The sequence below is a fragment of the Myotis yumanensis genome, unplaced genomic scaffold (assembly GCF_028538775.1).
Source record: "Myotis yumanensis isolate MYYU_CA2020_CCGP unplaced genomic scaffold, mMyoYum1.0.hap1 SCAF_11, whole genome shotgun sequence".
Classification (NCBI taxonomy): Eukaryota; Metazoa; Chordata; class Mammalia; order Chiroptera; family Vespertilionidae; genus Myotis; species Myotis yumanensis.
In genome coordinates, this window is record NW_027223762.1 from 43781706 (window position 1) to 43808332 (window position 26627).

The following is a 26627-nucleotide window of genomic DNA, read 5'->3' on the forward strand; positions in this document are numbered from 1 at the left end:
GTTGTCACTTTGTTGTTTATAATTTTTTTTTAAATATATTTTATTGATTTTTTTACAGAGAAGAAGGAAGAGAGACAGAGAGTTAGAAACATCAATGAGAGAGATCGATCAGCTGCCTCCTGCACACCCCCTACTGGGGATGTGCCCGCAACCAAGGTACATGCCCTTGACCGGAATCGAACCTGGGACCCTTCAGTCCGCAGGCCGACGCTCTATCCACTGAGCCAAACCGGTTCGGCATAATTTTTTATCTTTACCTTTATCTTCTTCCGCTTCTTGAAGAATACCCTTCATTATCCTATATAATAAAAGGCTAATATGCAAATCGACTGAAGAGCGGAACGACTGGTCACTATGACATGCACTGACCAACAGGGGACAGACGCCCAACGCAGGAGCTGCCCCCTGGTGGTCAGTGCACTCCCACAGGGGGAGTGCTGCTCAGCCAGAAGTCGGGCTCACCGCTGGCAAGCGCAGCAGCAGTGATGGGATCCTCTTCCACCTCCATTGCAGGCGGGAGGTAAGAAGTGAGGGGTCCCAGACTGCAAGAGCGCTGGACTGTGAGAGGGACGTCTGACTGCCTGCTATCCCACGAGTGGTCCCGGGCTGCGAGAGGGTGCCGGCCAGGCTGAGGGGCTCCCCCCAACCCCCAGTGCATGAATTTCATGCACCGGGCCCCTAGTTTCATATAATACTGATTTATTGGTGATGAATTCCTTTAGCTTTTTCTTGTCTGTGAAGCTCTTTATCTGACCTTTAATTCTAAATGATAGCTTTGCTGGGTAATCTTGGTTGTAGGTTCTTGGTATTCATCACTTTGAATATTTCTTGCCACTCCCTTCTGGCTTGCATAGTTTCTGTTGAGAAACAGCTGAGAGTCGTATGGGTACTTCATTGTAGGTAACTAACTGTTTTTCTCTTCTTTTAAGATTTTCTCCTTGTCTTTTGCCCTTAGCATTTTAATTATGATATGTGTTGATGTGGTCCTCTTTGGATTCCTTTTGTTTGGGGTTCTTTGAGCTTCATGTACTTGTAAGTCTATTTCTTTCACCAGGTAGGGGACGTTTTCTGTCATTATTTCTTCAAGTAGGTTTTCAATATCTTGCTCTCTCTCTTCTTCTTCTGGCACACCCATAATTTGTAAGTTGGTATGCTTGAAGTTGTCCCAGAGGCTCCTTACACTATCTTCATATTTTTGGATTCTTTTTTCTTTTTGCTCTTCTGGTTGGGTGTTTTTTGCTTCCTCATATTTCAAATCATTGACCTGATTCTCGGGATCCTCTAGTCTACTGTTGAATCCCTGTATATTATTCTTTTTTTTTTTTTACCATGCTTACCAGTCATGAGGTTTACTTCACTTTAAGAATAGCTACAGACCTAGCTGGTTTGGCTCAGTGGACAGAGTGTCGGCCTGCGGACTGAAGGGTCCCAGGTTCGATTCTGGTCAAGGGCACATGCCTGGGGTGTGGGCTCGACCCCAAGTGGGAGGCCTGCGGAAGGCAGCCAATCGCCCACCACTGATGTTCCCATCTCTCTTTCCCTCTCTCTTCCTCTCTGAAATCAATAAAAACCTATATTAAAAAAAAAAAAAAGAATGGATACAGACTAAGGATCAGAGCAGCATATTAGGCTAATCTATAATAATAAAAGGGTAATATGCTAATTAGACCAGACGTTATTCCAGTCATCCTTCCTGATGAAGCCAGGGTGGGAGGGAAGCAGCCCAGCGAGCCGTGGTTCCCTCCTTGGTTCCTTCCTGCACCACCTCTGGGGCCGGGCCTTCCCACCTCCCCGGAACGATTGAAGTTCGGGCATCCAGCGAGTCCCAGGCCCGGTTGTAAGACCCCAGGACGGGGATCGGCCCTCGCGCACCTCCAGTCTCCCAACTTTCCTGGGTGAGGCGCCGCTTCCTGGCCTTGGAGCATCCAACCAGAGTGGGCTACGTGGCCCGAGGCCTCTTCCCCCTGAGGACCGGGGTGGGAGTGCAGCTGCCTGGATGTCCCGGGTCAGCGAGGCCTTCCCCGCAGGTGTCTTCCCGGTGCCCCGAGGCCCTGGCCCAGTGCGCAGGGGCAGGGGCAGGGGCAGGGGCCGCAGGAGCTTTCGCCTGGGGTCTTTGCAGGTCCCGATCCCGATGTGGGATGCCACCGGCAGGGTCTTTAGGATTTCCGAGATGAGAATGATCCTTGTACGTAAGGAATAGAAGGTGCGTTTCCCCTGGGCTGCTCTGGGCTGCCAGGCATTGGTTCCGGAGATGCCACTTGGTTTTCTGTCTCCCGGAATCTGGGCGAGCTTGAGGGGTCTGCTCCAGCCAGGGAGCCCATCGTCAGGCCGGTCTCATGTGCGTGGGAGGCAGGTGCGTTGGCCCCTGTGGTCCCCGGAGAATCCCATTGCTCCTCACGGTGGCCGTGTCCTTGGTGAACTGTGGTTCTTTTCCTGGTTCTCATTCTGCTGGCTTGACTACCTGGCTAGTGACAGAGAACTTGGAAGGATGCAGGTCACACTCCCGTCCTTCAGCAGCTGCAGCCATAAGCCGTGGGTTATGTGATGAATGAACCTGCTGCTCTGGCTGGTGTGGCTCACTCAGTGGAGCATCCTCCTGTACACTGAAGGGTTGTAGTTTCAATCCCCGTCAGGGCACTTACCTAGGTTGTGAGTTCCGTCCTGGTGAGGGCACATTCAGGAGGCAGTCAATGGATATTTCTTTCATACGTCGATGTTTCTCTCTCTCTCTCTCCCTCTCCCTTCTCTCTCTAAAATCAGTAAAACATATCCTCCTGTGAGGATTCACGCATGCACACAAAACACACCTGGCCACAAAGTATGGTGTGCTCACAGACTTTGTTGGGTCAGGGACCTGCATGTAGCCAACCCCAGCAAGACCATAATTTATCTCTAATGAATATATTACATTTCCTACATTGATATCAGAGACTCCAGCTTTTCTATAGTATCGCTGAGACTGGAAGAGTCACAGTTCACTCAACCCGTTCCTGTATATTATTCTTTATTTCAGTCAGTGTATGCTTAATTTATGACTGGTCCTTTTCCATTTTTTTGGCATTCTCACTAAGGTCTTTGAAGGTCTCACTAAGTTCCCTGGAGGTTTTTAGAAGATTCTTGAGTAACCTTATAACTGTGGTTTTGAACTCTATATCTAGTAGTTTGTTTTCTTCCATTTCTTTCATTTGTGACATGTTTCTTTGTCTCTGCATTTTGGCTGCTTCCCTGTGTTTGTTTCTATGTATTGGGTAGCTGCTAAGTCTCCTTGAGTTGATAGAGTGGCCTTGTGTGGTAGGTGTTTTATAGGGCCCAGTGGCTTAGCCTCCCCAATCACCTGAGGTGTACACTCTTGGTGCATCCCTTTGTGGGCTTATGCACAGTCTTGTTGTAGTTGAGCCTTGATTGCTGTTGGTGTCACTCAGAAGAATTGACCTACTGGGGATGGAGTATGCAATCTGGGCATATGGCCTCACCAGGAATTGAACCCTGACCTTCTGATTCATAGGTCGATGCTCAACCACTGAGGCACACTGGGTCAGGCCCAAATTTACTCTTTTTTTTTTAAAAAAAAAAAAAATATTTTATTGATTTTTTACAGAGAGGAAGGGAGAGGGATAGAGAGTTAGAAACATCGATGAGAGGGAAACATCGATCAGCTCCCTCCTGCACACCCCCTACTGGGGATGTGCCTGCAACCAAGGTACATGCCCTTGAGCGGAATCGAACCTGGGACCCTTCAGTCCACAGGCCGATGCTCTATCCACTGAGCCAAACCAGTCAGGGCCCAAATTTACTCTTTTAATGATGAGAACTAACTGTTCAAGATTCACTGGCAGATTCAAATTACGAGATAAGTAGTAATGGGAAAGAGGTCTAAAATATAGCTAATTTTGGGAAAAATAGAAAGAAAAGCTTTACTTTTTATAAACTTTGATGAGATTGTTATCAAATGGGAAGCTATGTGAGTGGACATTTTAATAGAAATGTTAATAAATATGTTAATTCAGTTAATAACTTAGTACATTTTCCTTCAAAATTATTGTTTTAGAGAACAGAATCTTGGCATTTTCTTCCTCAAGAAATCGACTCTTCCCACACCTCGGATACATCTCAGACCAGGTTTATTGTGAGAGAGGAAGAGACAGATGTGGCAGACTTCCTCTCTGTGGAGGAGGGTGTATTGACCCAATCAGAAAATCAAGTAAAGAAACACAACAGAGGTCTCTTTTGTTCTCCATTGCTAGGTAAGGCCTCTTTTTTTCCTTCAAACTAGTATTAATACCTCACATTTATAAAATATTTACTTTTGGCAGATTGCAAGTCCATTTAAATTTTTTCTTGAGTTAAGGAGTTCTGTAAAGATATACTCAAAGATATTAGCTTATTTCTGGTTTCCACAGCTTGTGCAGTTATGTTAAATGTGCATCTGCCCCTCATTTTATCATACTCTATTGCTCACAGAAGGCAGAAAGTTGATAACTTTCTCTCTAGTAGGTACACCTTCTCAGTCCTGAATTTGTGGATTTTTTTCTTGGGGTAAATCATGTTATCTTTTATTATTATTATTATTATTTTTTATTTTTAATCCTCACCTGAGGATATTTTTCGATTGATATTTAGTGAGAATGGAAGAGAGAGGGAAAGACAGAGAGAAACATCGATGTAAGAGAGACACATCAGTTGGTTGCTTCCTGCACGAGCCCCAACCAGGTCCCACGTCAGGGAGGAACCTGCAACTGAGGTACATGCCCTTGACCGGAATCAAACCTGGGACCCTTTGGTCTGCAGGCCGACGCTCTATCCACTGAGCCAAACTGGCTAGGGCCTGTGTTATCCTTTGACTACTTGGCAATGGAGACCCATACTCCTTAAAATACAACCCAAAAAAACAAATGTTCATGTTTACCTCATTAGATTCTTAGAATTGATTATGGCATATGTTATTATTCTCAGTTTCCAGAACCAAAAATTTGGATACAGAGGTTAAATGATTTGTTTGAGGTAGATCTTACTGCTTTGTTGTATATGGAACTAATTTATTAGCTCTTTACAAAAGGAATACTTTACCTCTCAAATCATCAAAGTAGGAGATAGAATAAATTGTACTTTTGCTACTTTGGATCATTGCAGATATATAAAAATGCTAAACAAATATAGTAATTTAAACTTCTTTCATGCCTAAATCATAATTCAGACAAATATTTCTTTGCTCTTCCTTTCCTCAGATTTTGTTTTTAAAAGTTGAAAAAAAAAATACAGCTCCACAGTTTTAAGAATTCGCTTTTGTCAAAGAAATGGGTTCAACTGTGAAGTTAAGAGTTTTTTAAAGGAGCATGAATAGGAGTTAATTTAAGTTCTTTTCAAACATAAGCTAATGCTATCCAAATCAAAATATTAGTGCCAATGAATTCTGTGATGTGGATCATCAAACTCAACTGTAATTTTAGTTTCACATTTTAAGAAATATGTTGGTAACATTAGTGTTTCTTTGTGGGAAGAAATGGCTATGACAGTAGATGAAAGAAGCTTTGCTATGATCATGTTTTCAAAAGGCTATCATGTTAAAGTGGAAGCAGCTTATTTTCATTCACTTATTTAACAAATATCTAAGTGTCTATTGTATGTTTTTGAGGCTAGGAATATATAGATGAAAGCTAACTCTTCTTTTGGGAAGACGATCCAGTAAACAGAAACTAACAGTATCACGTATGAGTATTTTAATGGAGTATAGCAGGAGCGTGCAAATTACAGACCACAGGTCAAGGCCTTATTTTTTTATGAACTAAGAATGGTTTTTGCATTTTTAAAAGGATTGTAAAAACAACAAAAAAAGCATATGCAATAGAAACCATATATGACTAATAAAGTCTAAAATATCTACTACCTGGCCTTTTATAAAAGTACTAGTAGCCCTGCGCACGAATCCGTGCGTGAGTAGCTCACTGCTGCTTGCCTCAGCTGGCCACCCACCCGCCGCCGCTGGTAGCCCTCCCACTGCTCATAGCTCGCTGCCCTGCCTTCCTGTAGCTCTCCACCACTTGTAGATTGGTCGTTACATTACAGCACAATGGATAATTAGCATATTCTTATCTTACCTAATGATAGACAAACATGTAAATTGACTGTCACTCCGCTATACTCACCAGTCAATCAGGAGAGTATGCAAATTAACCCAACAAAGATGGTGATTAATTTGCATACGAAGGTGCGAAGTGGCAGAGCGAAGACTGAAGGCTCCGGGCCAGAGCAGCGAAGACTGAAGGCCTCGGTCCCGGGTGCCGGAGGAAAACCAGTGCTGGCAATCAGGGGAAGGAAAGGCCTATTGCACTAATCTCTTCGAATCTCTTCGTGCAACAGGGTTCTAGTTATATAGGATTTTTTAATCCTAATCAGGAGGTTAAAATGAGAATATATAGGGTTGTTTTAGACTTGATATTGATATAAGAAAGAACGTTCAACTAGAGCAGCGGTTCTCAACCTGTGGGTCACCTAAGACCATCGGAATACACATATATAATTACATACTGTTTTTGTGATTAGTTACTATGCTTTAATTATGTTCAATTTGTAACAATGAAAATACATCCTGCATATCAGATATTTACATTATGATTCATAACAGTAGCAAAATTACAGTTATGAAGTAGCAATGAAAATGATTTTATGGTTGGGGGTCACCACAACATGAGAAACTGTATTAAAGGGTCGCGGCATTAGGAAGGTTGAGAACCACTGAACTACAGCCATTTAATAATGGAAAGGCTATTGATAATAATAAAAGGGTAATATGCTAATTAGACCAGACATCTTTCGAACATCATTCCTGACAAAGCCCGGCTGGAGGGAAGCCAGCCCGGGTCCCGGGTGCCTGCCTGCGGGTGGCCAGAGGAGGGAAGCAGCCCGGGTCTTGGGTGCTTGCCGGTGGCTGGAGATGGGAAGCCTGGGTCCCGGGTGCTGGAGGGAAGCTGGTGGCGGCAGCTGGGGGAAGGCCTACTCTTGCACAAATTTTCGTGCATAGGGCCTCTAGTCTATCTATATAAAAGCCTAAGTGACTGTTATGACTGGATGACTGGCCGGTAGCTATGACACACACTGACCACCAGGGGTGACACTCAATGCAGGAGCTGCCCCCTGGTGGTTAGTGTGCTCCCACAGCCTACCTCCCCTGGCCGGCCAACCTCCTGTGGTCCCTCCCCCCGGACTGGGCAAGACAGCCCCTATTGGGACCCAACCCGTGCACAAATTCATGCACCAGGCCTCTAGTATAACAGTAAAAAGGTGAGCTTAGCCCTGGTCCATGTATCTCAGTTGGTTGGGCATCATCCCTTGCACTGAAAGGTTGCTGGTTCCATTCCCAGTTGTGGGCACAATGCCTATGTTGTGGGCTCAATCCCTGGTAAGGGACATTAGGGAGGCAGCCCATCAATGTTTTGTTCTCACATGGAACTCTCTCTTGCCCTCTCTCCCCCTCTCTCTCTCCGCTCCTCTCTCTCTCCCTTCCCCCCTCCCTCCCTCCCTCCCTCTCCGTTTCTCTCTAAAAAATATTAATAACAAAATGTTTTTTTAAAGAAGTGAGCTTATGTCATGGCAAAATGTCAAGCAAAATTCTTTAGTAAAATAATTTCAGCTTTGGGTAGGAAATTGTGTGTCTGGCTTCTAAAACTTTTGCTAACATTAAGTTGTATAGCTCTAGCTTCTCATTTACATTTTAAATTATTAGAGCAGATCCCTGGATCTGATGGCCGAGGAAATTTTATAATTGCTGTTTTGTTATGCATGAATACTGTAGTCATTGTGGAGTATATTAGTCTCACCAATGGCAAATGTCATATTGAAAACCAGTGCCAAGACAGATATCTCAAAAAAGAGTGGTCCAAGCTATTACAGTGTCCAAATGTGAGGAAATGTGGGTCTTTGTTAAAAGACCTTAGGATTCTTAGAGGGTTGGAGGACTTATGAAGGTTATGAAATTAGATTATGAAGGATTAAGACTGAGTCTCTAAGCAAAGGCCAAAGAGGAATCATGCCAGTTAGTCCTTGGTGGTAAAGGTTTCTCATTTTTAATTAAATCATTCATTAAATAAGTAATAATTCTATTTTGAATGCCTACTAAGTATAGCAGGTATTTTGCTAGGCACTGAAGATACCGCTGTGAATACAACAGACATGGAGTTTTCAATCTAGGTGGAAAGCAGACAGACTAAAGATTAAAACAAGAGTGTGGTGGTTATGATAGGGAAGGTGTACAGTATTATAGGCATTCTGAAATTAAGTAAACTATAGCAACAGAATTATATGCATATTGACAGAACCATTTAGTTTTAGCAAAATATCACCCATCCAGTTAAATTAATACTAAATAGGATGCTGTACAGATCCTGTTGGTTGTACAGATTTGTTTCTATTAATGCTTAATTTTTTGTTTTGTAGTTGTGTAAATACTATAAGAGAATACTGACTTTATATTTAGTATACATTCAAGGGCATTCTAATAATTACTTAGGTTGGCATTCAGGAATTCACAACAGTTTTTTTCCCCCTTAAATCAGTAATTCTCAAACTTTTTGGTCACAGGACTATTTTACACACTTTAAAGTTACTGAAGATTCTAAAGACCTTTTGTTTAATGTGGATTTAGTCAGTTGCCTCCCGTATGCACCCCGACCAGGGATTGAACCCGAAACCTAGGATGATTTTTTATTTTTATTTTTATTTTCATGTAACCATTCTACTCTTGCTTTTCTTGTTCTTAGTTGTTACTAATATTAATGACTTCAGCCTAAGTTGAGACTTTGGGGTAGGGGTTAGATAGTTTCAGCTCACACTCTGAAGGTAACATGTCCCTAAGTTAAGACATGATGCATATCAGTTTGGCATAATAACACGTAGGTGTAAAAATGAGCCAGTTTACTGTGCCCTGCCTTGGAATCGAACCCACAACCTTTTGGTGCATGAGATGACGCACCAACCAACTGGTGCGTCATCTACTAGGGCCTTAATATTATTTTGAATATAATTTTGACCCTTGGCACCTCCTGAGATTGTCTTAGGGATGCCCAGGAGCCCATGGAAAACACTTTGATATACAATGGAAAGAAGCACTCATAATGGTTAAGAGCACTTGTAAAAAAGTTAGTGCTTAGGCTCAGATCTCACTCTGCCACTTAGGCTTTTTAAATGTGGACAAATTACTTAATATTTCTTAAGTTATGTAATCATGTTTCCTTACCTTTAAGATGGATATAATGATACCCATCCTTCAAGGTTGTCATGAGGGTTAAGTGAAATACTGTATGTTTAGTGTGTGGACCTTGTCAGGTAGTTGCTGCTGCTGTTATGTTGTTATAGTAAAGTTTGTAGAAATTTTCAGATGGCAGCATGTTTAGGTTCTTTAAAGTATTATGTGATTGCTAAGCAGTTATTTTTAGTATTTCCAACATATTTATATTTGAAACTTTGCAGTCATACAAGACAACTTTGCTTCTCCTGATTTGCCTTTGCTGACATGTTTGACACAAGACCAAGAGATTGGGCCTGATTCCATATTTCACCAAAGTGGACTAGATTTTGCACCTCTGAGGTAGGATGATTTTTTATTTTTATTTTTATTTTCATGTAACCATTCTACTCTTGCTTTTCTTGTTCTTAGTTGTTACTAATATTAATGACTTCAGCCTAAGTTGAGACTTTGGGGTAGGGGTTAGATAGTTTCAGCTCACACTCTGAAGGTAACATGTCCCTAAGTTAAGACATGATGCATATCAGTTTAGCATAATAACATGTAGGTGTAAAAATAAGCCAGTTTACTGTAGTGTATTTAAAAATAATTTCTAATATATTCTAGCTTTTCAGGCATATTTTAATTTAGAAGGCACACTGGATTTTTCTTTTTATAAATCTCCCCTTTTGCTTTTCATCACCCAATCCCATTTTGTAAAAAGCATTTATTTCATGGTCACTAACTTGTTTGGCACTCTCATTTTGGTCAGCTGATAGTGAATGAGCCTTGTTATCTTTCCTTACCTTATAGCTGTGAATATGAAGTAATAAGATTTTTTCTAACAAACATGTCCAAATTAATAATTATTCCAAATTAATATCCTTTAAGAATAGTCATGATGGGAGACAAGTTTGGAATTCTCAAACATTTGGAATTATCCAAAAATATAAGTTTTCCTTGTTTAGAACTTAAAAAAAAAAGCACCTTAAAATAAAAACTAGGTGTTTACTAATGTGCCCTTCTGCTATATATTACTTTTAAATTACTTTTATGAAAAGTGTTTTGTATACAATAGTCAGCCAATGATTAGATTACTGTTGTATTTTTTGGGGGGTGGGGGGGTTGGGGGGAGTAGATAACTTCTTAAGTGGTTTTCAAGAGCATAATAAATGACTAGTAAAAGAGCTAATGCAGGTTAAATGAATTTTAAATGTTCATTTAAAAAATATTTTTTTGCCAATATGAAACTACTCATATATTTGACAATATTGTTTTAGAGAAGTCTGAGAAATATCAGGGTCACAGATGGTAGTGCACTTTTCTGTTTATATAAAAATTTGCCGTGTTTAGTCATTAGTCATCTTAAAAAAATTTGAAATTATAACTTTGATTTTCAACACATTGTGGAAATAACCTTGATATCAGTGACATAACAATTTTGTATTTTTTCATGTTGGTATTTAAAAAAATAAGTGTTTTAAATATGTAACCTTTTTTTTAAATTGTATATTTTCAGGGGAATTCCTGGTAAGTCCGAAGACATTGAAGGGTTTTCTCGACCGGCGGAAGTTAGTGAAGCTTTATTCCAGGCAACCTCAGAAGTAGCTTCAGACTTAGTTAACAGTCGCTTTAATGTATCTCAGCACACACTTACAGGGAGTACAGATGTTGAGTCTCAGGGCTCTTTTTTACATCCTGAGCAAGAAACCAAAGAAGCGACTGTTTTAACCTATACAGTTGATGAACTGAAAAAGCCCAAAGACTCTGATAGTTATGGTGCTCTTTGTTCATATATGTCATGGAAGATACAAGAAGTTACACAGAAGCCAGAAACCAATTTAGCTGATAAAGATCAATTTTCTTTTTCAACTTCATCTGATACAGGTGATAAATATGTAACTCCTAAAGAAAGTGACAGTTTTGATGCTTCTTGTTCAGATGTGCACTATTGGAAACGGGAAGCTTTACAGCAGTCAGAAAAATATTTAACCAGTAAGGACCATGATTCCTGCTCAGATTCATCTGATCCAATTGATAAAAATAAAAGTCCTGAGGGGAGTGACAATTTTAATGCCCCCTTTTTATTTATGCCATGGACCAAACAGGGAGCTTCACACCATCCAGAAACATGTCTAGTCAGTAAGGATCATGTTTCTTTTTCACTTGAAATTGCTCCTCATTTTAATAATAAAATGTCATATTCTTTCTTGCATTGCTTGTTAGAAAAGAGTGATGTCTGGTAGTCATTTTGAGAATGTGTATTTAAGGGCTCCAGCTGAGAATGAGATGAAACAAAAGATGGTTTCTTTGGAGTGTTATGAAAGAAATGAAGGTCTGGGAAAAGAATGATCTTAATGTTTTGAACTAAAGGAGAATAGCAGTACTTTATTATTTTCAGAGGTGTGTCCCAGATCTTCAGAAGTAGAATATATTGAGAATGTTATAGTTCCTGATAATTCCTTAAAAGTTTCAGAAACACATACTCTCTCCAGGGGACATGATATCTCTATGTAGAGACTTTTGGTGGTCCTCTTCAGACTATTACATCCAGCTTGAATGAGATATCAGAACAACTGTATTTTCAAGAGGAAAGAAACCAAAAGGCAAGTGCTGCTTTTGGAGGTAGAAATGTTGATGCTACTGCAAAGGTAGCCTTTGAGGCAGTTATTGCCTCTATTGAGATTTCCAAGGAAGAGAGTACAGTAAATGAAATCCAAACTGACATCAATAAATCTGTGACAAATGATAGCCAAGAAGGTGAACCAAACCATTCAGATATTTTCCGATTAAATTACAAAGATGAAAATTGTTTCGTTGATAAACTTAGTCATTCATGCTATCATCCTACTCCCAGCATGTTTGAACCAGAAGCTTCAAAGCCGTTGTTGCATAAAAGTGATGATGATGTTAGCTCCCTATACTGGTTTCCTAATATAAAATCATTCCCCAGTGCTCCTCAGGAAATGTTAATTAAGCCACTTTCTTTTATTCCAGAGATTAAGTCATATGTGTCTTTAAGTGAAAAATCTCAGTTAGATTGTTGGTCTTTGCAAAACACAGTCAGCCTTATTTCAGTGTGATGTAGACAATGAACCATTTCTTCCCATTGGGAAGATTAAGTATTTTTCTGCTCTTGACCTTGCAGAGAAGGCAGGATCTTCAAACATTATTTACCCATTGGAAGTATCTACTTCAGATTCTTTGTTTTCGCAAGATTTAAAGCAGCAAACCTTTGAAGAAGTTGCAGATTCCTCAAACGATATTTTGGGTAAGAATGTAAATTCTAGTCATGTCATTGAAGGTCCATCTGCAGATATAGGAAGCAGCTTTTCAGCAAACTTGATGACATATGATGCAAAGTAATAAGGTACTTTACCAATGATCAGTGCTGCATCATTAATTATAGTTGGTCAGGAAACATTGCTGAAAGTGGACATAGGCCTAGGTGAAATTCCTTGGCCTATGGGTGCCAAATCCAGTTTTACAATACATACAATTATGCAAAATGACTCCTGTTTTGTAGAGGGTCTGCAGAGGAAGGCTGGATCTGACATCTATTCTCTGGGTGATGATATTGAATGCTGTAGCCTAGATGAAAATGCTGTTGTATGCAGTGAAAGATCTACTGAACTACAAAGAGAGGTGAGACACAATAAAATGATAGTTGGGGAAAACATGGTCTTTTCCAGTCTTGTTTCAGAAAATGGCATTGTTACTTGTTTTTATTTTACTTGTTACTATTTCCCAGATATGTGACCAAGGTGACTTGACTGGGAAGTGCATTGAGCTAGCAGATTTAGAAAATATGCTTGATGATCTAGAAATTTGTGATGTCTCCCTGCCTTGGCAATCTGCTTTACAACTACCATCGGAGGAAGAGCCTGTAAGTTTTTCTATTTGACATTTCTTATGGGGAAGGGAAAGAAATATTTCAGTTGAGGAGAGAAACCAAGATGGCAGCATAGGTAAACACCGGAAATTGCTGCCTTGCACAACCACTTCAAAAATACAACTAAAAGACAAAACGGACATCATCCAGAACCACAGGAAGGCTGGCCAAGTGGAAATTCTACAACTAGAAGGAAAGAGAAAAGCACACTGAGACTCAGAGGAGGTGCGGAAGTAAAGTGCAGAGTTACGGAGGCGCACGCAGAAAGGGCTGGCAACTAAGGACACGGCTGTCTTTTTCAATCGGGAGGGAGACACAGGCTCCCAACTACTCTGAATGCCAGTTTCGGGTGCGTCTCTGGGGACCCAGACTCATATGGAGAGAAACTGGACTGTCTGGCAGCGGGCAGAACTTGAGGGTGGCTTTCTCTAAGAGGTGCTTGCAGCAATTACCACGGAACAGTGAGAACCGGGACATCTTAGGGCAGGGCTGAGGATCAGCCATAGCTGTTTGCTCCACCCTGTTGGTTCCCTGAGAACCCACCCCACCCAGAGGCTTTTGCATATGAATGACCTGGCCCTTTGCAATCTAAAATTACCTAACAAACTGCAGCTGGGTCAGAGAGACCCAGAACATCCAAAAGAAAGTCCCAGGCCCCACAGCAGCTTGCATTGCTTCACAGCTGGGCCTCATCTGGGCACCTCCAAACAAAGAAGAGGAATCTGCAGATATCTCTGTAGTTCCTGCTGGGTAGCCTCAGGCAGAGGCTAAATTAGCACCTCCTTAGATCCAAGAGCCAGTGTACCCAGTGGTCAGAGTGGGACCATCCAATTACAACTCCTCAGATCCATAAGGGACACACTCAGAGGGCAGACTCAGTGAGCACCAAAGCCCCACTGAAGCAAGTCTTGCCCCAGAAGGGTGTCTTCAGCACAGAAGTTCTCCCACCATAGACACAGCTGATTCTCACAGCCAATTGGCCTGGAGGTCAATTCCTCCCAGTGATACCAACTACAATCAAGGCTTAACTACAACAAGACTGTGCACACAGCCCACAAAGGGGTGCACCAAGAGTGTCCACCTCAGGTAATTGGGGAGGCTGAGCCACTGGGCCCTATAGGACACCTAGCACACAAAGCCACTCTACCAACACAGGGAAGCACAAAAAATGTGGAGACAAAGAAACAGGTCACAAATGAAAAAAATGGAGGAAAGCAAACGACTGGATATAGAGCTCAAAACCACGGTTATAAGGTTTTTCAAGAATTTTCTAGAAACCGCCGATAAATTTAGTGAGATTAAATAAATCTGTGAGACTGCCAATAAATTTAGTAAGACCCTCAATAAGTCTAGTGAGACCCTTGAGTATATGAAAAAGGACCAACTAGAAATTAAGCATACACTGATTGAAATAAAGAATATTATACAGACTCCCAACAGCAGACCAGAGGATCACAAGAATCAAGTCAAAGATTTGAAATATGAAGAAGCAAAAAACACCCAACCAGAAAAACAAAAAGAAAGAAAGTCCAAAAATATGAAGAAAGTGTAAGGAGCCTCTGGGACAACTTCAAGCGTACCAGCATCCGAATTATAGGGGTGCCAGAAGAAGAGAGAGAGCAAGATATTGAAAACCTATTTGAAGAAATAATGACAGAAAACTTCCCCTACCTGATGAAAGAAATAGACTTACAAGTCCAGGAAGCGCAGAGAACCCCAAACAAAAGGAATCCAAAGGGGACCACACCAAGACACATCATAATTAAAATGCCAAGAGCAAAAGACAAAGAATCTTAAAAGCAGCAAGAGAAAAACAGTCAGTTACCTACAAGGGAGTACCCATACGACTGTCAGCTGATTTCTCAACAGAAACTATGCTGGCCAGAAGGGAGTGGCAAGAAATATTCAAAGTGATGAATAGCAAGAACCTACAACCAAGATTACTTTATCCAGCAAAGCTATCATTCAGAATTGAAGGTCAGAAAAGAGCTTCACAGATAAGAAAAAGCTAAAGGAGTTCATCATCACCAAACCGGTATTATATGAAATGCTGAAAGGTATCCTTTAAGAAGAGGAAGAAGAAGAAAAAGGTAAAGATACAAATTATGAACAACAAATACACATCTATCAAGTGAATCTAAAGTCAAGTGAATAAATAATTTGATGAACAGAATAAACTGGTGAATATAATAGAATCAGGGGCATAGAAAGGGAGTGGACTGACAATTCTCGGGGGAAGGGGTGTTGGTGCGGGAAGAGACTGGACAAAAATCATACACCTATGGATGAGGACAGTGCGGGGGGGGGCGGGGGGAGGGACAGTAAGGGCAGAGGGGCGGGGTGGGAACCGGGTGGAGGGGAGCTATGGGGGGGGGCAAAAAAGGAACAACTGTAATAATCTGAACAGTAAAGATTTAATTTAAAAAAATATTTCAGTTGAAAAATAGTGGTAAAAGTGCCCATTTATGTCCTCTAATACAGCTGTTGCCAGCATTTAACCTTTACTTCACTATCAGTTTAAATTTCCCACAACTTTTGTTTCAAGAAATTTGAGGACTTGTTTTTCTTTTTTTGGTTAAGCCTCAACCGAGGATATTTTTCCATTGATTTTTAGAGAGTGGAAGGGAGAGGGAGAGACAGAGAGAGAAGCATTGATATGAGAGAGATATATTGAGTGGTTGCCTTTTGCACGCCCTGACCAGGGTCTGGGATTGAGCCTGCAACTGAGGTATGTGCCCTTGATCAGAATCGAACTCAGGACCCTTGAGTCTGTGGGTTGACGCTCTATCCATTGAGCCACACTGGCTAGGGCAGGACTTTTATTTTTTAGGAACTGATCATAGATACAGTTTTCCCATGCTTTTATTATTCTAAATATTTGTGCATTTCTTAGAAATCTTTGTTTTCCCGTACTTCCTTTTCTTTTTTCCTTTCCACAACACACTTCTCCCTTTTAAAAAAATCCTTGTGCCATAGTTCAGATTCTGCAATGATCATACTTATCATAAGAGGAAAAACACTTCTAGGTCTTTTATACAGGTAGACTTCCAGAACCTCAGAATAATTTAGAGAGCCTTTTTGGAATTGACCAAACAAGATATGACCTACATATGTATTCAGGAGGATTGGAAATAGAATCTTAAGGAACTGGTATAACTGCTTAGTATTTATTTTCATAAAGTGAAGTCTGTATTTTAACAGATTATGTCTAAAATTAATCTTTCTTTTTTTAAAAATCTCTCTTCATAGGACATTAGTCGGTCTTTTTCATCTGTATTTCCTCCATTTGTTCCTCATGAACCAACCAGAGAGTTGGAGTATCACTCTTCAGATCTCAGGATGTTGAGGGTATCTCCTGAGATTATGCCAAAGACCCTCAAATATTTACCAGGTATGTGGAAAAGGTGATATGAAATGTCCTTATGACTAGCTTGTTAAAAATACCTTGCTATGGCTATTTTTTTATATTTGAACTCCTGCGGTACTATTAATTTTGGATTAAGTGTATAGGTCTCTTTCATTAGATGAACCTTTTGATTTAATTGCTTTCTTCATGACAGTGTTTAGAACTGAATTACATGGGCAAGTCTGAACTAGTGTCAGTTGGTTTCCATATTCCTTTCTGTGATTTGAAGGGAAAAAAATTAATTGAGCACGAGAGGACAGTAAATTTGTAGAGAGGAAATTGAGAGCTCAGTTCTAAGGCAGAAAGCAAGGTAATCTTATCTGCTATGGGTGGTGGGGACAGGAGGAGAAGTTTTAGGGACTTAGGAGAGTGACTTGGGTGAAGGCTCAGAATTTATGTTGAAGTGAATAGGAGATGGAACTGACTAAAGATAAGCTAAAGGATTTTCAGGTATTTCTGAGAAGTCAGTTGAGGTCAGAAATGATTTTATAATGTCAGCCTGTATAGCATCTCTCATTTTTCTCTACTGAAACTCAGGAATGGAGAAGGTTAATTACAGGATTGATCCTTCGTAGAGGGATTTGTGTGTGGTGGAAGGATAGCAGTGGAAGGGAATAAGGGAGGGAAGAGTTTATCAGCTATTTGTTTCAGCCTGCATTGAGAAAGAAAAGAAGTCAGGAGAATTGTTAGTCTGGAAGAAAATGAAGGAACAGGTTTATTTACGAAGTTGAATACATGAGGTGGGTATGAGTTACTGAGAGAGCTGGTAGAATGGGTAATTTTGGTCAAGAGTGAGTTAGTACATTTAAATGTGTATCATTTTGAAGGGTGATAAGATCCATTGCTTGGCCCTGAGGGGATTGGTTAGAAGTTGAATAAAAGACCACTGGGATAAAGTAAATTGAGATTTTGAGGCTAGCTTTTTGGATTAACTATGTTTAAATATTTTCTGATTTTTGTGGGGTTTTGGGTTTAGGAAAACCTGTGCACCAGACATGAAGTCTTCAAAAAGTGAATGGGAGCAACTGGGAGTTGTAAGAACAAGATAGATGGAAGATGGTATTAAAGCTATGTGTGGCCTAAACCTCAAGAAAGGACGTTTTATGTGTATGTTTTTTGTTTATTTGAGAAAGATAGAAAATAATGGGAAGGAATTAATTGTGAGGTTGGTAGTAATGTTCTTCTGTTACTGATTTTAGTAATTGGAGAGTTATCTTTTTTCGTAAGTCTAGCTTAATTTTGTCAATTTTTGTTGAACTTTTCAAAGAAATTGGTTTCTCTACTTTTCCTAATTTTTCCTCCTACCTTTTAAATCTCTATTTCATTTACTACCATTTTAGGCTTTATTATTTTCATGCTTTCACTTGCTTCAGTTTTGGTTTGAGCTTTTTACTGTTTCTTAAGGTAAAAGGTTAAGTTATTGATCTGAGATCTTGCTAATGCAGGTGTTTACATAGATAAATTTCTAAACACTGCTTTAGCTGCATGCCTTAAGTTTTGGTTTGTCATGCTTTTGTTTTAATTCACCTAAATATTGCCTAATTTTCATTGTAATATTTCTTTGTTGTTGACACTGGTTATCTGGAGGTGTGTTGTTTAATTTCACATACTTACGAATTTCCTTTTGTTATTGAGATGTCATTCCATTTTTTGGAGAATATATACTTTGTATGATTTCAGGTTTTAAATTTTATTGAGACTTGTTTTATGTCTTAACATATAGTTTATTCTGTAGAATGTACAGTTTGCACTTGAGAAGAATGTGCATTCTGCTGTTGTTAGGTGGTGTGTTCTATACATACGTATTTGCTAGCTCTAGTCGATTTATAGTGTTCCGGTCTTCTGTATCCTTGTTGATCCTTTGCCTAGTTGTTTTCTCCATTTCTGAAAGTAAGGTATTGAAGTCTCCAAATATTATTATTTGTTTCTCCCTTCTTTTCTGTTAGATTTGCTTCAAACATTTTGAGATATGATATTAAATTCATTTATGCTTATATTTTATAATTTATAATGTCATATACCTTGATGAATTAACTTTCTTTGTGTGGTTATAAATTGACCTTTAATTCTAGTAACATATTTTGTCCTAAAGCTTTATTTTGCCTTTTATCAGTATACTTGCTCTAGCTCTTATGGTTGCTGTCTGTATGACATCTTTTTTTATCCTTTTACTTTCAACCTAGCTGTAGTTTTATTTTTATTTTTTTAAAATATATTTTATTGATTTTTTACAGAGAGGAAGGGAGAGAGATAGAGAGTTAGAAACATCGATGAGAGAGAAACATCGACCAGCTGCCTCCTGCACACCCCCCACTGGGGATGTGCCCGCAACCAAGGTACATGCCCTTGACCGGAATCGAACGTGGGACCCTTGAGTCCGCAGGCTGACGCTCTATCCACTGAGCCAAACCGGTCAGGGCTGGTTTACTTTTTGTTTCCCATATGTCTCATGTCTTTTTTGTTCTTCTTTTCCTTCTTTAATGCTTTTTATTGAGTTGAATGAATATTTTCTAATGTGATATTTTAGGTTCTTTGGTGATATTCCAGTATTATTTATTTACTTATTTGTGTGCTATTTATTTTTCTTAATCCTCACCTGACTTTTAGAGTGGGTAAGAGGGAAAGAGAGCCAGAGAGAAACACTGATTTGTAGTCTGACTTATTTATGCATCATTTGTTGCTTCTTGTATGTGCCCTGACTAGAGATCAAACCCACAATTTTGGCATATTGGCATGATGTTCTAACCAACTGAGCTACCCAGCAGGGCTGATTTTTCTTATTTCTTGAGTTTGGCCTGTAATGCTATAAATTTTCCTCTTAGGACTGATTTTGCTATGTCCCATAGATTTTGGGTTGTTGTATTATCATTTTCATTTGTTTCAAGGTATCTTGATTTCTTCCTTGATCTCATTGTCAACTCATTCATTATTTAGTAACATGTTATTTAGCCTACATGTCTGTGTGTTTTTCAGTTTTCTTGTGATTGGTTACTTGTTTCATACCATTATAGTCCTAGAAGATGCTTGATATGATTTTAATCTTTTTAAATTTATTGAGACTTATTTTGTTTCCTAACATGTGTTCCATGTGCACTTGCAAAGAATGTACATTCTGCTGCTTGGGGTGATATGCTCTGAAGATATCAATTAAACCCATTTTATTTAGTGTGTCATTTAAGACCATTGTGTTTCCTTGTTGATTTTCTGTCTGGAAGATCTATCCACTGATTTCGAACGTCTTAAAATTCCCTACTATGATTGTACTAGAGGCCTGGAGCACAGATTCATGCACTGGTGGGGTCCCTTGGCATGGCCTGTGGGGACTGGGCTGAAACTGGGAGTCCAACGCCGCCTGTTGCTCCTGCCTGCCACTCCCGCTCATCCCCACCCCGCTGCACTTGCCACGGGCATGTGCCCAGTTAGTCCCAATTGGGAGAGACTCGCGCTGCCACAGCAGTGCTCACCAGTCATGAGCCCTGCATCTGGCCTGCCACCGTCAGCTGAGCAATGCTTCCACTGTGGGAGCACACTGACCACCGGGGGGCAGCTCCTGCATTGAGCGTCTGCCCCCCGGTGATCATAATAACCGGTCATTTGGTTGCTTAGGCTTTTATATATGTAGATCACTGTCAATCTTTTTCTTCATGTCCAGCAAGATTTGTTTTATGTACTAGTATTTAGGTGCTCCTATGTTGAATGCATAAATGTTTGTAAGTGTTATAGCCTCTTTTTGGATAGTTCCGTTTATCATCCTATATAATAAAAGGGTAATATGCAAATTGGCTGAACAGCGGAACGACCGATCGCTATGATGTGCACTGAGCAGACAGACAAGCAGGTAGTTAGGGGCAATCAGGCAAGCAGGCAGGAAGAGCAATTAGGGGTGATCAGGCAGGCAAGTGAGCGGTTAGGGGCAATCTGGCAGGCAGGCAGAATGGTTCGCGATGATTGGACAGGCAGGCAGGGTGGTTAGGGCCGATCAGGCAGGCAGGCGAGTGGTTAGGGGCAATCATGCAGGCAGGCAGAGTGGTTAGGAGAGGCAATCAGGCAGTCAGGCAGGCAGAGTGGTTAGGGGCGATCAGTCAGGCAGGCAAAGTGGTTAGGGGAGATCAGGCAGGCAGGCAAGTGAGCGGTTAGGAGCCAGCATTGCCGGTTTGCAAGAGGGATGACCGACTTCCGGATTGGGCCTAAACAGGCAGTTGGACATCCCCTGAGGGGTTTTGGATTGTGAGAGTGCACAGGGTGGGCTGAGGGGGGACCCCCCTGTCCCCAAATTTCACGCACCAGGCTTCTAGTTATGTAATGTTTCTTTATTTGTTTGTTTGTTTGTTAATCCTCACCTGAGGATATTTTTCCATTGATTTTTAGAGAGAGATGGAAGGTAGGGAGAGAGACAGAGAGAAACACTGATGTGAGAGATACATGATTGGTTGCCTTCAACACATGCCCCGACCAGGGCCGGGGGATTGAGGCTGCAACTGTGGTAAGTGCCCTTGACTGGAATGGAACCTTGGACCCTTCAGTCCATGGGCTGATGCTCTATCCACTGAGCCAAAACCGATTAGGGCCTAGTGTTCTGTTTTGTTTTCAAGTCTATTTTGTCTGATATAAGTATTGCTACCCAAGCTGTTTTTTTCATTTCCATTTGCATGAAATATCTTTTCTTTACTCTTATTATTTTTATTTTTTATTTCGAATATATTTATACTTATTTCAGAGAGGAAGGGAGAGGAAGAGAGAGAGATAGGAATATCGGTGATGAGAATTATTGATTAGCTGCCTCCTACCTGGTCCCTACTGAGGATCAAGCACGTAACCTGGGCATGTGCCCTTGACCAGGATCGAACCTGGTACCCTTCCGTCTGCAGGCCAACACTCTATCCACTGAGCCAAACCAGCTAGGGCTCCATTTCTTTACTTTTAGTCTGTGTGTATCTTTCATTCTGAGGTGGGTCTCTTGTAGACAGTATATCTACACTAATAAAAGAGAAACATGCAAATTGGTGCCACTCCGCTATGCCCACCAGCCAATCAGATGAGTATGCAAATTAACCCAGCAAAGATGGCGGTTAATTTGCATACACAGGCACGGAGCAAAGACAACGTAGAAGGAAGCCAAGCACTGCAGAAGGGAGGGAAACTGCAGAGAATCAAGCGAGTGGCGGAGGTGGGAGGGAAGCAAGAGGGGTGGTGGAGGCGGGAGCGAAGCACACCTCGGCGGGTTTCGCTCCCTTCTCTGCTTTGCTCTGGCCACAGGAAGCCCTATTCTTGCAGGAATCTTCCTGCAACAGGCCTCTAGTATTAGTATATATATCGGTTGTGTTTTCTTATCCATTTAGCTAACCTATGTCTTTTAATTGGAGCATTTAAGCCATTAACAATTAAAGTGATTATTGGTAGGTTTGTATTTATTGTCATTTTATTCTTTATAACTATGTTTCTCTGGTTATTTTTGTTCTTACGGAAGACTCTTTAACATTTCTTGTAATACTGGTTTGGTGGTGATGCACTCCTTTACTTTTTTCTTGTCTGGAAGTTATTTCTCCCTCAATTTTATTTTATTTTATTTATTTATTTTATTTTTTAAAATAAATATATTTTATTGATTTTTTACAGAGAGGAAGGGAGAGGGATAGAGAGTTAGAAACATCGATGATAGAGAGAAACATCGATCAGCTGCCTCCTGCACACCTCCTACTGGGGATGTGCCTGCAACCAAGGTACATGCCCTTGACCGGAATTGAACCTGGGACCTTTCAGTCTGCAGGTCGATGCTCTATCCACTGAGCCAAACCGGTTAGGGCTCTCCCTCAATTTTAAATAATAATCTTTCTAGGTAAAATGTAGGTTTCTGCTTTTCATCACTTGTTAATCCTCCCCCAAGAATATTTTTCCATTGATTTTTAGAGAGAGTGGGAGGGAGGGGAGAGACAGAGAGAGAAACATCAATGTGAAAAAGACACATCAATTGGTTGCCTCCCTGACTAGGGCCAGGGATCAAGCCTGCAGCTGAGGTACATGCCCATGACTGGAATCAAACCCCAGACCTTTCAGTCTGTAGGCCAACAGTTGGACATCTGAGTCAGACTGGCGAGGGTGCTTTTCATCACTTTGAATATTTCATGCCAATCTCTTCTGGCCAGAAATGTTTCTGTTGAGAAATCAACTTAACAGTATAGGCATTCCCTTGTAGACAACTGTCTTTTCACTTCCTGCTTTTAAGATTCTCTTTTTGTCTTTAAACTTTGCCATTTTAATTGTGATATATCTTTGTGTGCATCTCTTTAGGTTCATGTTGTTTGGGACTCTATGTGCTTCCTAGACTTTTGTATCTTTTCCTTTTACCAGATTAGGGAAGTTTTCAGCCAGTAATGTTTCAAATATGGCGTCTGTTCTTTGCTCTCTGTCCTCTCCTTCTTGTATTCCTGTGATGAAGATGTTATCATGCTTCATGTTGTCCCACAGGTCCTTTAAATTATCCCAGTTTTGTTGTTGTTTTGTTTTGTTTTGTTATTAATCCTCACCTGAGGATATTTTTTCCATGGTTTTTTTCTTTTTCTTTTTTTTTTTTTTTAGAGAGTGGAAGGGAGTTTTTTGTTACCTTGTCTTCTAAATGGCTGATTCCATCCTCTGCTTCATTTAACCTACAATTTATTCCTTCTAGTATGTTCTTCATTTCAGTTATTGTATTCTTCATTTAAAAATACTTATTTTTATTGATTTCAGAGAGGATGCTAGAGGGAAAGAGAGATAGAAACATTAATGATGAGAGAGAATCATAGATTGGCTGCCTCCTGCACATCCCATACTGGGGATCAAGCCTGCAACCTGGGCATGTGCACCAACTGGGAATCGAACCATGACCTCCTGGTTCATAGGTTGATACACAACCACTGAGCCATGTGGGCCAGGCTCTTCATTGTTTTTTAATGTTTTCTATGTGTTTTGTTTTTTTTATTCTGATTTTCACAGCCAAATGTTATGTGGCGCCTCTTTGCAGCTCTGGTGCTCTGGGCTGGTATGCTTGGTGTGGGGTCAGAACCCCACACTCCTGAGGGGGAGCCTTTGTAGCTGAGATACCCTCTAGAATCTCAGCTACCACAAAAAGGGAATGGGGCCAGCCCTTTTTGTGTCTCCACTCTTTCTACCAGTCTCGGTGTTGTTTCTTCTGTAAATCCTTGATTATAAGACTTCTCTTCATTTAATCTTCAGTTGGTTATGCAGTTGATTATTCTTTATTTTAGTTGTAATTTCAATTTGGTTCTGGGAGGGGGTGAGTGTACCTTCTACTTACTCTGCCACTATTTTGAATCTCTTTTCTTTTATTTCTGATTTTAATTGAGTCCTGTCTCTTTTTTTCTTGGTAAGTTTAGCTAAAGGTGTGTCAATTGTTTATCTTTTAAAAGAATCATATCTTAATTTTGTTGACCTTTTCGGTCTTTGTTTGGCATTTATTTCTGCCCTGATCTTTTCTATTTCCTTCCTTCTGCTAACTTTGGGCTTTATCTTTTTTCCTAGTTCTTCGAGATATAAAGTTAGGTTATTGGAGACGTTTGTTGTTTCCTGATGTAGGCACTTGTCCCTATAAACTTCCCTCCTAGAACTGCTTTTATCATATTCCTTAAGTTTTGGGATGTTGTATTTCCATTTTCAATTGTCTTGGGGGTACTTTTTTCCTCTTTTTATTTCTTCTTTGACCCATTAGTTGTTCAGCTCATTAATATGTTTTGATTTATTAATTTCTTGAGCCTTTTTTTTCCTCACAAATTTCATAACTCATATCCTTCTAAAGTTACTATGCAGTGTACATTATTTTCTTTTAGTTTTCTTGAAGTTAATACTTGGTATTTCTACTTTTTTACTTTACAGTTCAGTTCTCATTCCATTCTATTTCCAGCTTCTTATTTGAAGCTCACCAGTGGGTTTAGAATGGCACTCAGTTGTAGTAAAAAAAGTTCAGAATATTTAGTTAGAATTAGACAGCTAAAATGTCTGTTTTTGTCATTTACTCACTGTACAACTCTAGGAAAATATGTTTGTTACTCAAAATGTCATCTAAGGACCAATAATATTGAGTATTACCTGGTAGTTTGTTGGAAATGCAGAATTTGAGATTCCACCCCAGACCTGCTGAATTAGAATCTAAGATCTTTATATTGACCAACACTGTTAAATCGTTATCATTGAAACTTAATTTTTTTATTTGTAAAGTACAGCTAATATTTGCTGGATGTATCAGTCATTTTGCTACCATATGTTTTGCCAATTTACTTATTGTGTGTTTGTTTTTTTAAATTAAACTTTGTCCGTTTATTTATTGCTCCTATTTTCTTCATCTAGAACAGTGACTGGCCCATAGTAAACAATTTATTTTTTTGAATGAACAAATGAATGAATGCATTTCTTGTCAAATCTTGCCATTTCTATTGCATTCATTTATTTTCCTCTGCCATTTAGAACTATTTTTATTTAGAATTATTTACTATCTTTGGACAATACAATATACTGAATTTCCATTGTTGCAGAAAGTTTGATGAGACAGCACTGCTTACACTTTTGTATTCCCTTTCCAATCCAGGACTTGTATTTCTACAATACAGGTCTGCTCATGTCTGTCAGTAATTCCCTATGCCATACAGAATTAAGTTCAAACTTCTTAGTGTAACCTTTAGAGTTTACAGTTTCATATAGTTAAAAATACATATCTTATAATGGGTACACTTATCAGCCGAGCCACTTAAACCCATTGCATGCATAGCATCTGTCTGAGCCATGTTGCATTGCCCTTGTAGGACTTGGGGAAAAGAGAAACCCATGAAAATAAGCTAATGATTCTTTGCTATGCCATGGAATAAAATATTTTGTTGTAATTGAGGAGTGTCATATCTTCTGCTAGCATACATGACACAGTAAAAGGCTAACTTGTTAGCTTATAAGGAGTGTGAAATCAAATCCCAGTGTAGATAGCATTTTCACATCACATTAAAAATTCTTTAAAAATCACCAAAAGATCTGCATAATATTTCATCAAATGTCTATACTGACATTTTTAATCTATAGTTCTGTTGTTGAGTATTTAAATTATTTACACATTAGATTGCTGCTTTAAATGGCTTTGTAATAATTATCTTTGAGTTGTAAATATTGGTGTCTTTAATTGACTACTAGAACAGTGGTCGCCAACCGGTGGTCCACAGACCACTGGTGGTCCAAAAGGTCTGAAAGGTTGGTGCCGCTAGTGTAAGGAAACCTTTGAGCAGGGGTCTCCAACTGGTGGTCCACAGACTATTGGTGGTCCTTGAGGTCTGAAAGGTAGGCAGCCGCTGTACTAGAGGCCCAGTGCACGAACTCATGCACCAGTGGGGTCCCTTGGCCTGGCCTATGGGATCGGGCTGAAATCAGCTCTCTGACATCCCGAGGGGTCCTGGATTGCGAGAGGCACAGGCCAGGCCAAGGGACCCCACTGGTGCACGATCGGGGCCAGAGAGGGACGCAGGAGGTTGGCCAGCCAGGGAGGGACCACGGGAGGGCTCCAGGGTATGTCTGGCCCATTTCACTCAGCCCCAATCGGCTGGACCATTGTAGCAAGCTAACCTACCAGTAGGAGCATCTGCCCCCTGGCGGTCAGTGCACATCATAGTGAGAGGTTGAGCAGCCTTAGCATATCATTAGCATATTACACTTTGATTGGTTGAACGGCCGACTGGACACTTAGCATATTAGGCTTTTATTATATAGGATTTCTTTAGGGTTCCTTTCTAGAATATAAAGTCCCAAGGAAGAAAAGCTTTCTTTCTTTTGTTCTTTTATACTAATGTACTAGAGGCCCGGTGCACAAAAATTTGTGCACTCGGGGTGCGGGGGGAGGGGGGGTCCCCCAGCCCGGCCTGTGCCCTCTCGCAGTTTGGGACCCCTCGGGAGATAACGACTTGCTGGCTTAGGCCTGCTCCCAGGTGGCAGAGGGCAGGCCCAATCCCTAAGTGCAGCCCCTAGTCAGGCTCAGAGCAGGGCCGATTGGGAAGTTGGGGCACCGCCCCCTGTCACACTCAAGGCAGGGTCGATGGGGAGGTTGCGGCACCACCCCCTGTCACTCACAGAGCAGGGCCCATCAG

The 26627-nt window shown here is 40.6% G+C and overlaps 1 protein-coding gene across 5 annotated transcripts in view; it reads left to right on the forward strand.

Moving 5' to 3' along the window:
- ALMS1 (ALMS1 centrosome and basal body associated protein) overlaps positions 1–26627 on the forward strand; it is a 137686-nt gene that overhangs the window by 17155 nt on the left and 93904 nt on the right. For all 5 annotated transcript variants that reach the window (XM_070429484.1, XM_070429487.1, XM_070429486.1 and 2 more), the window contains 7 exons: positions 4049–4244; positions 9463–9580; positions 10737–11104; positions 12366–12488; positions 12744–12862; positions 12969–13103; positions 16359–16500. In XM_070429484.1, coding sequence (XP_070285585.1) covers positions 4049–4244; positions 9463–9580; positions 10737–11104; positions 12366–12488; positions 12744–12862; positions 12969–13103; positions 16359–16500 — 1201 coding nt within the window. The remainder of the gene's footprint in view (positions 1–4048; positions 4245–9462; positions 9581–10736; positions 11105–12365; positions 12489–12743; positions 12863–12968; positions 13104–16358; positions 16501–26627) is intronic.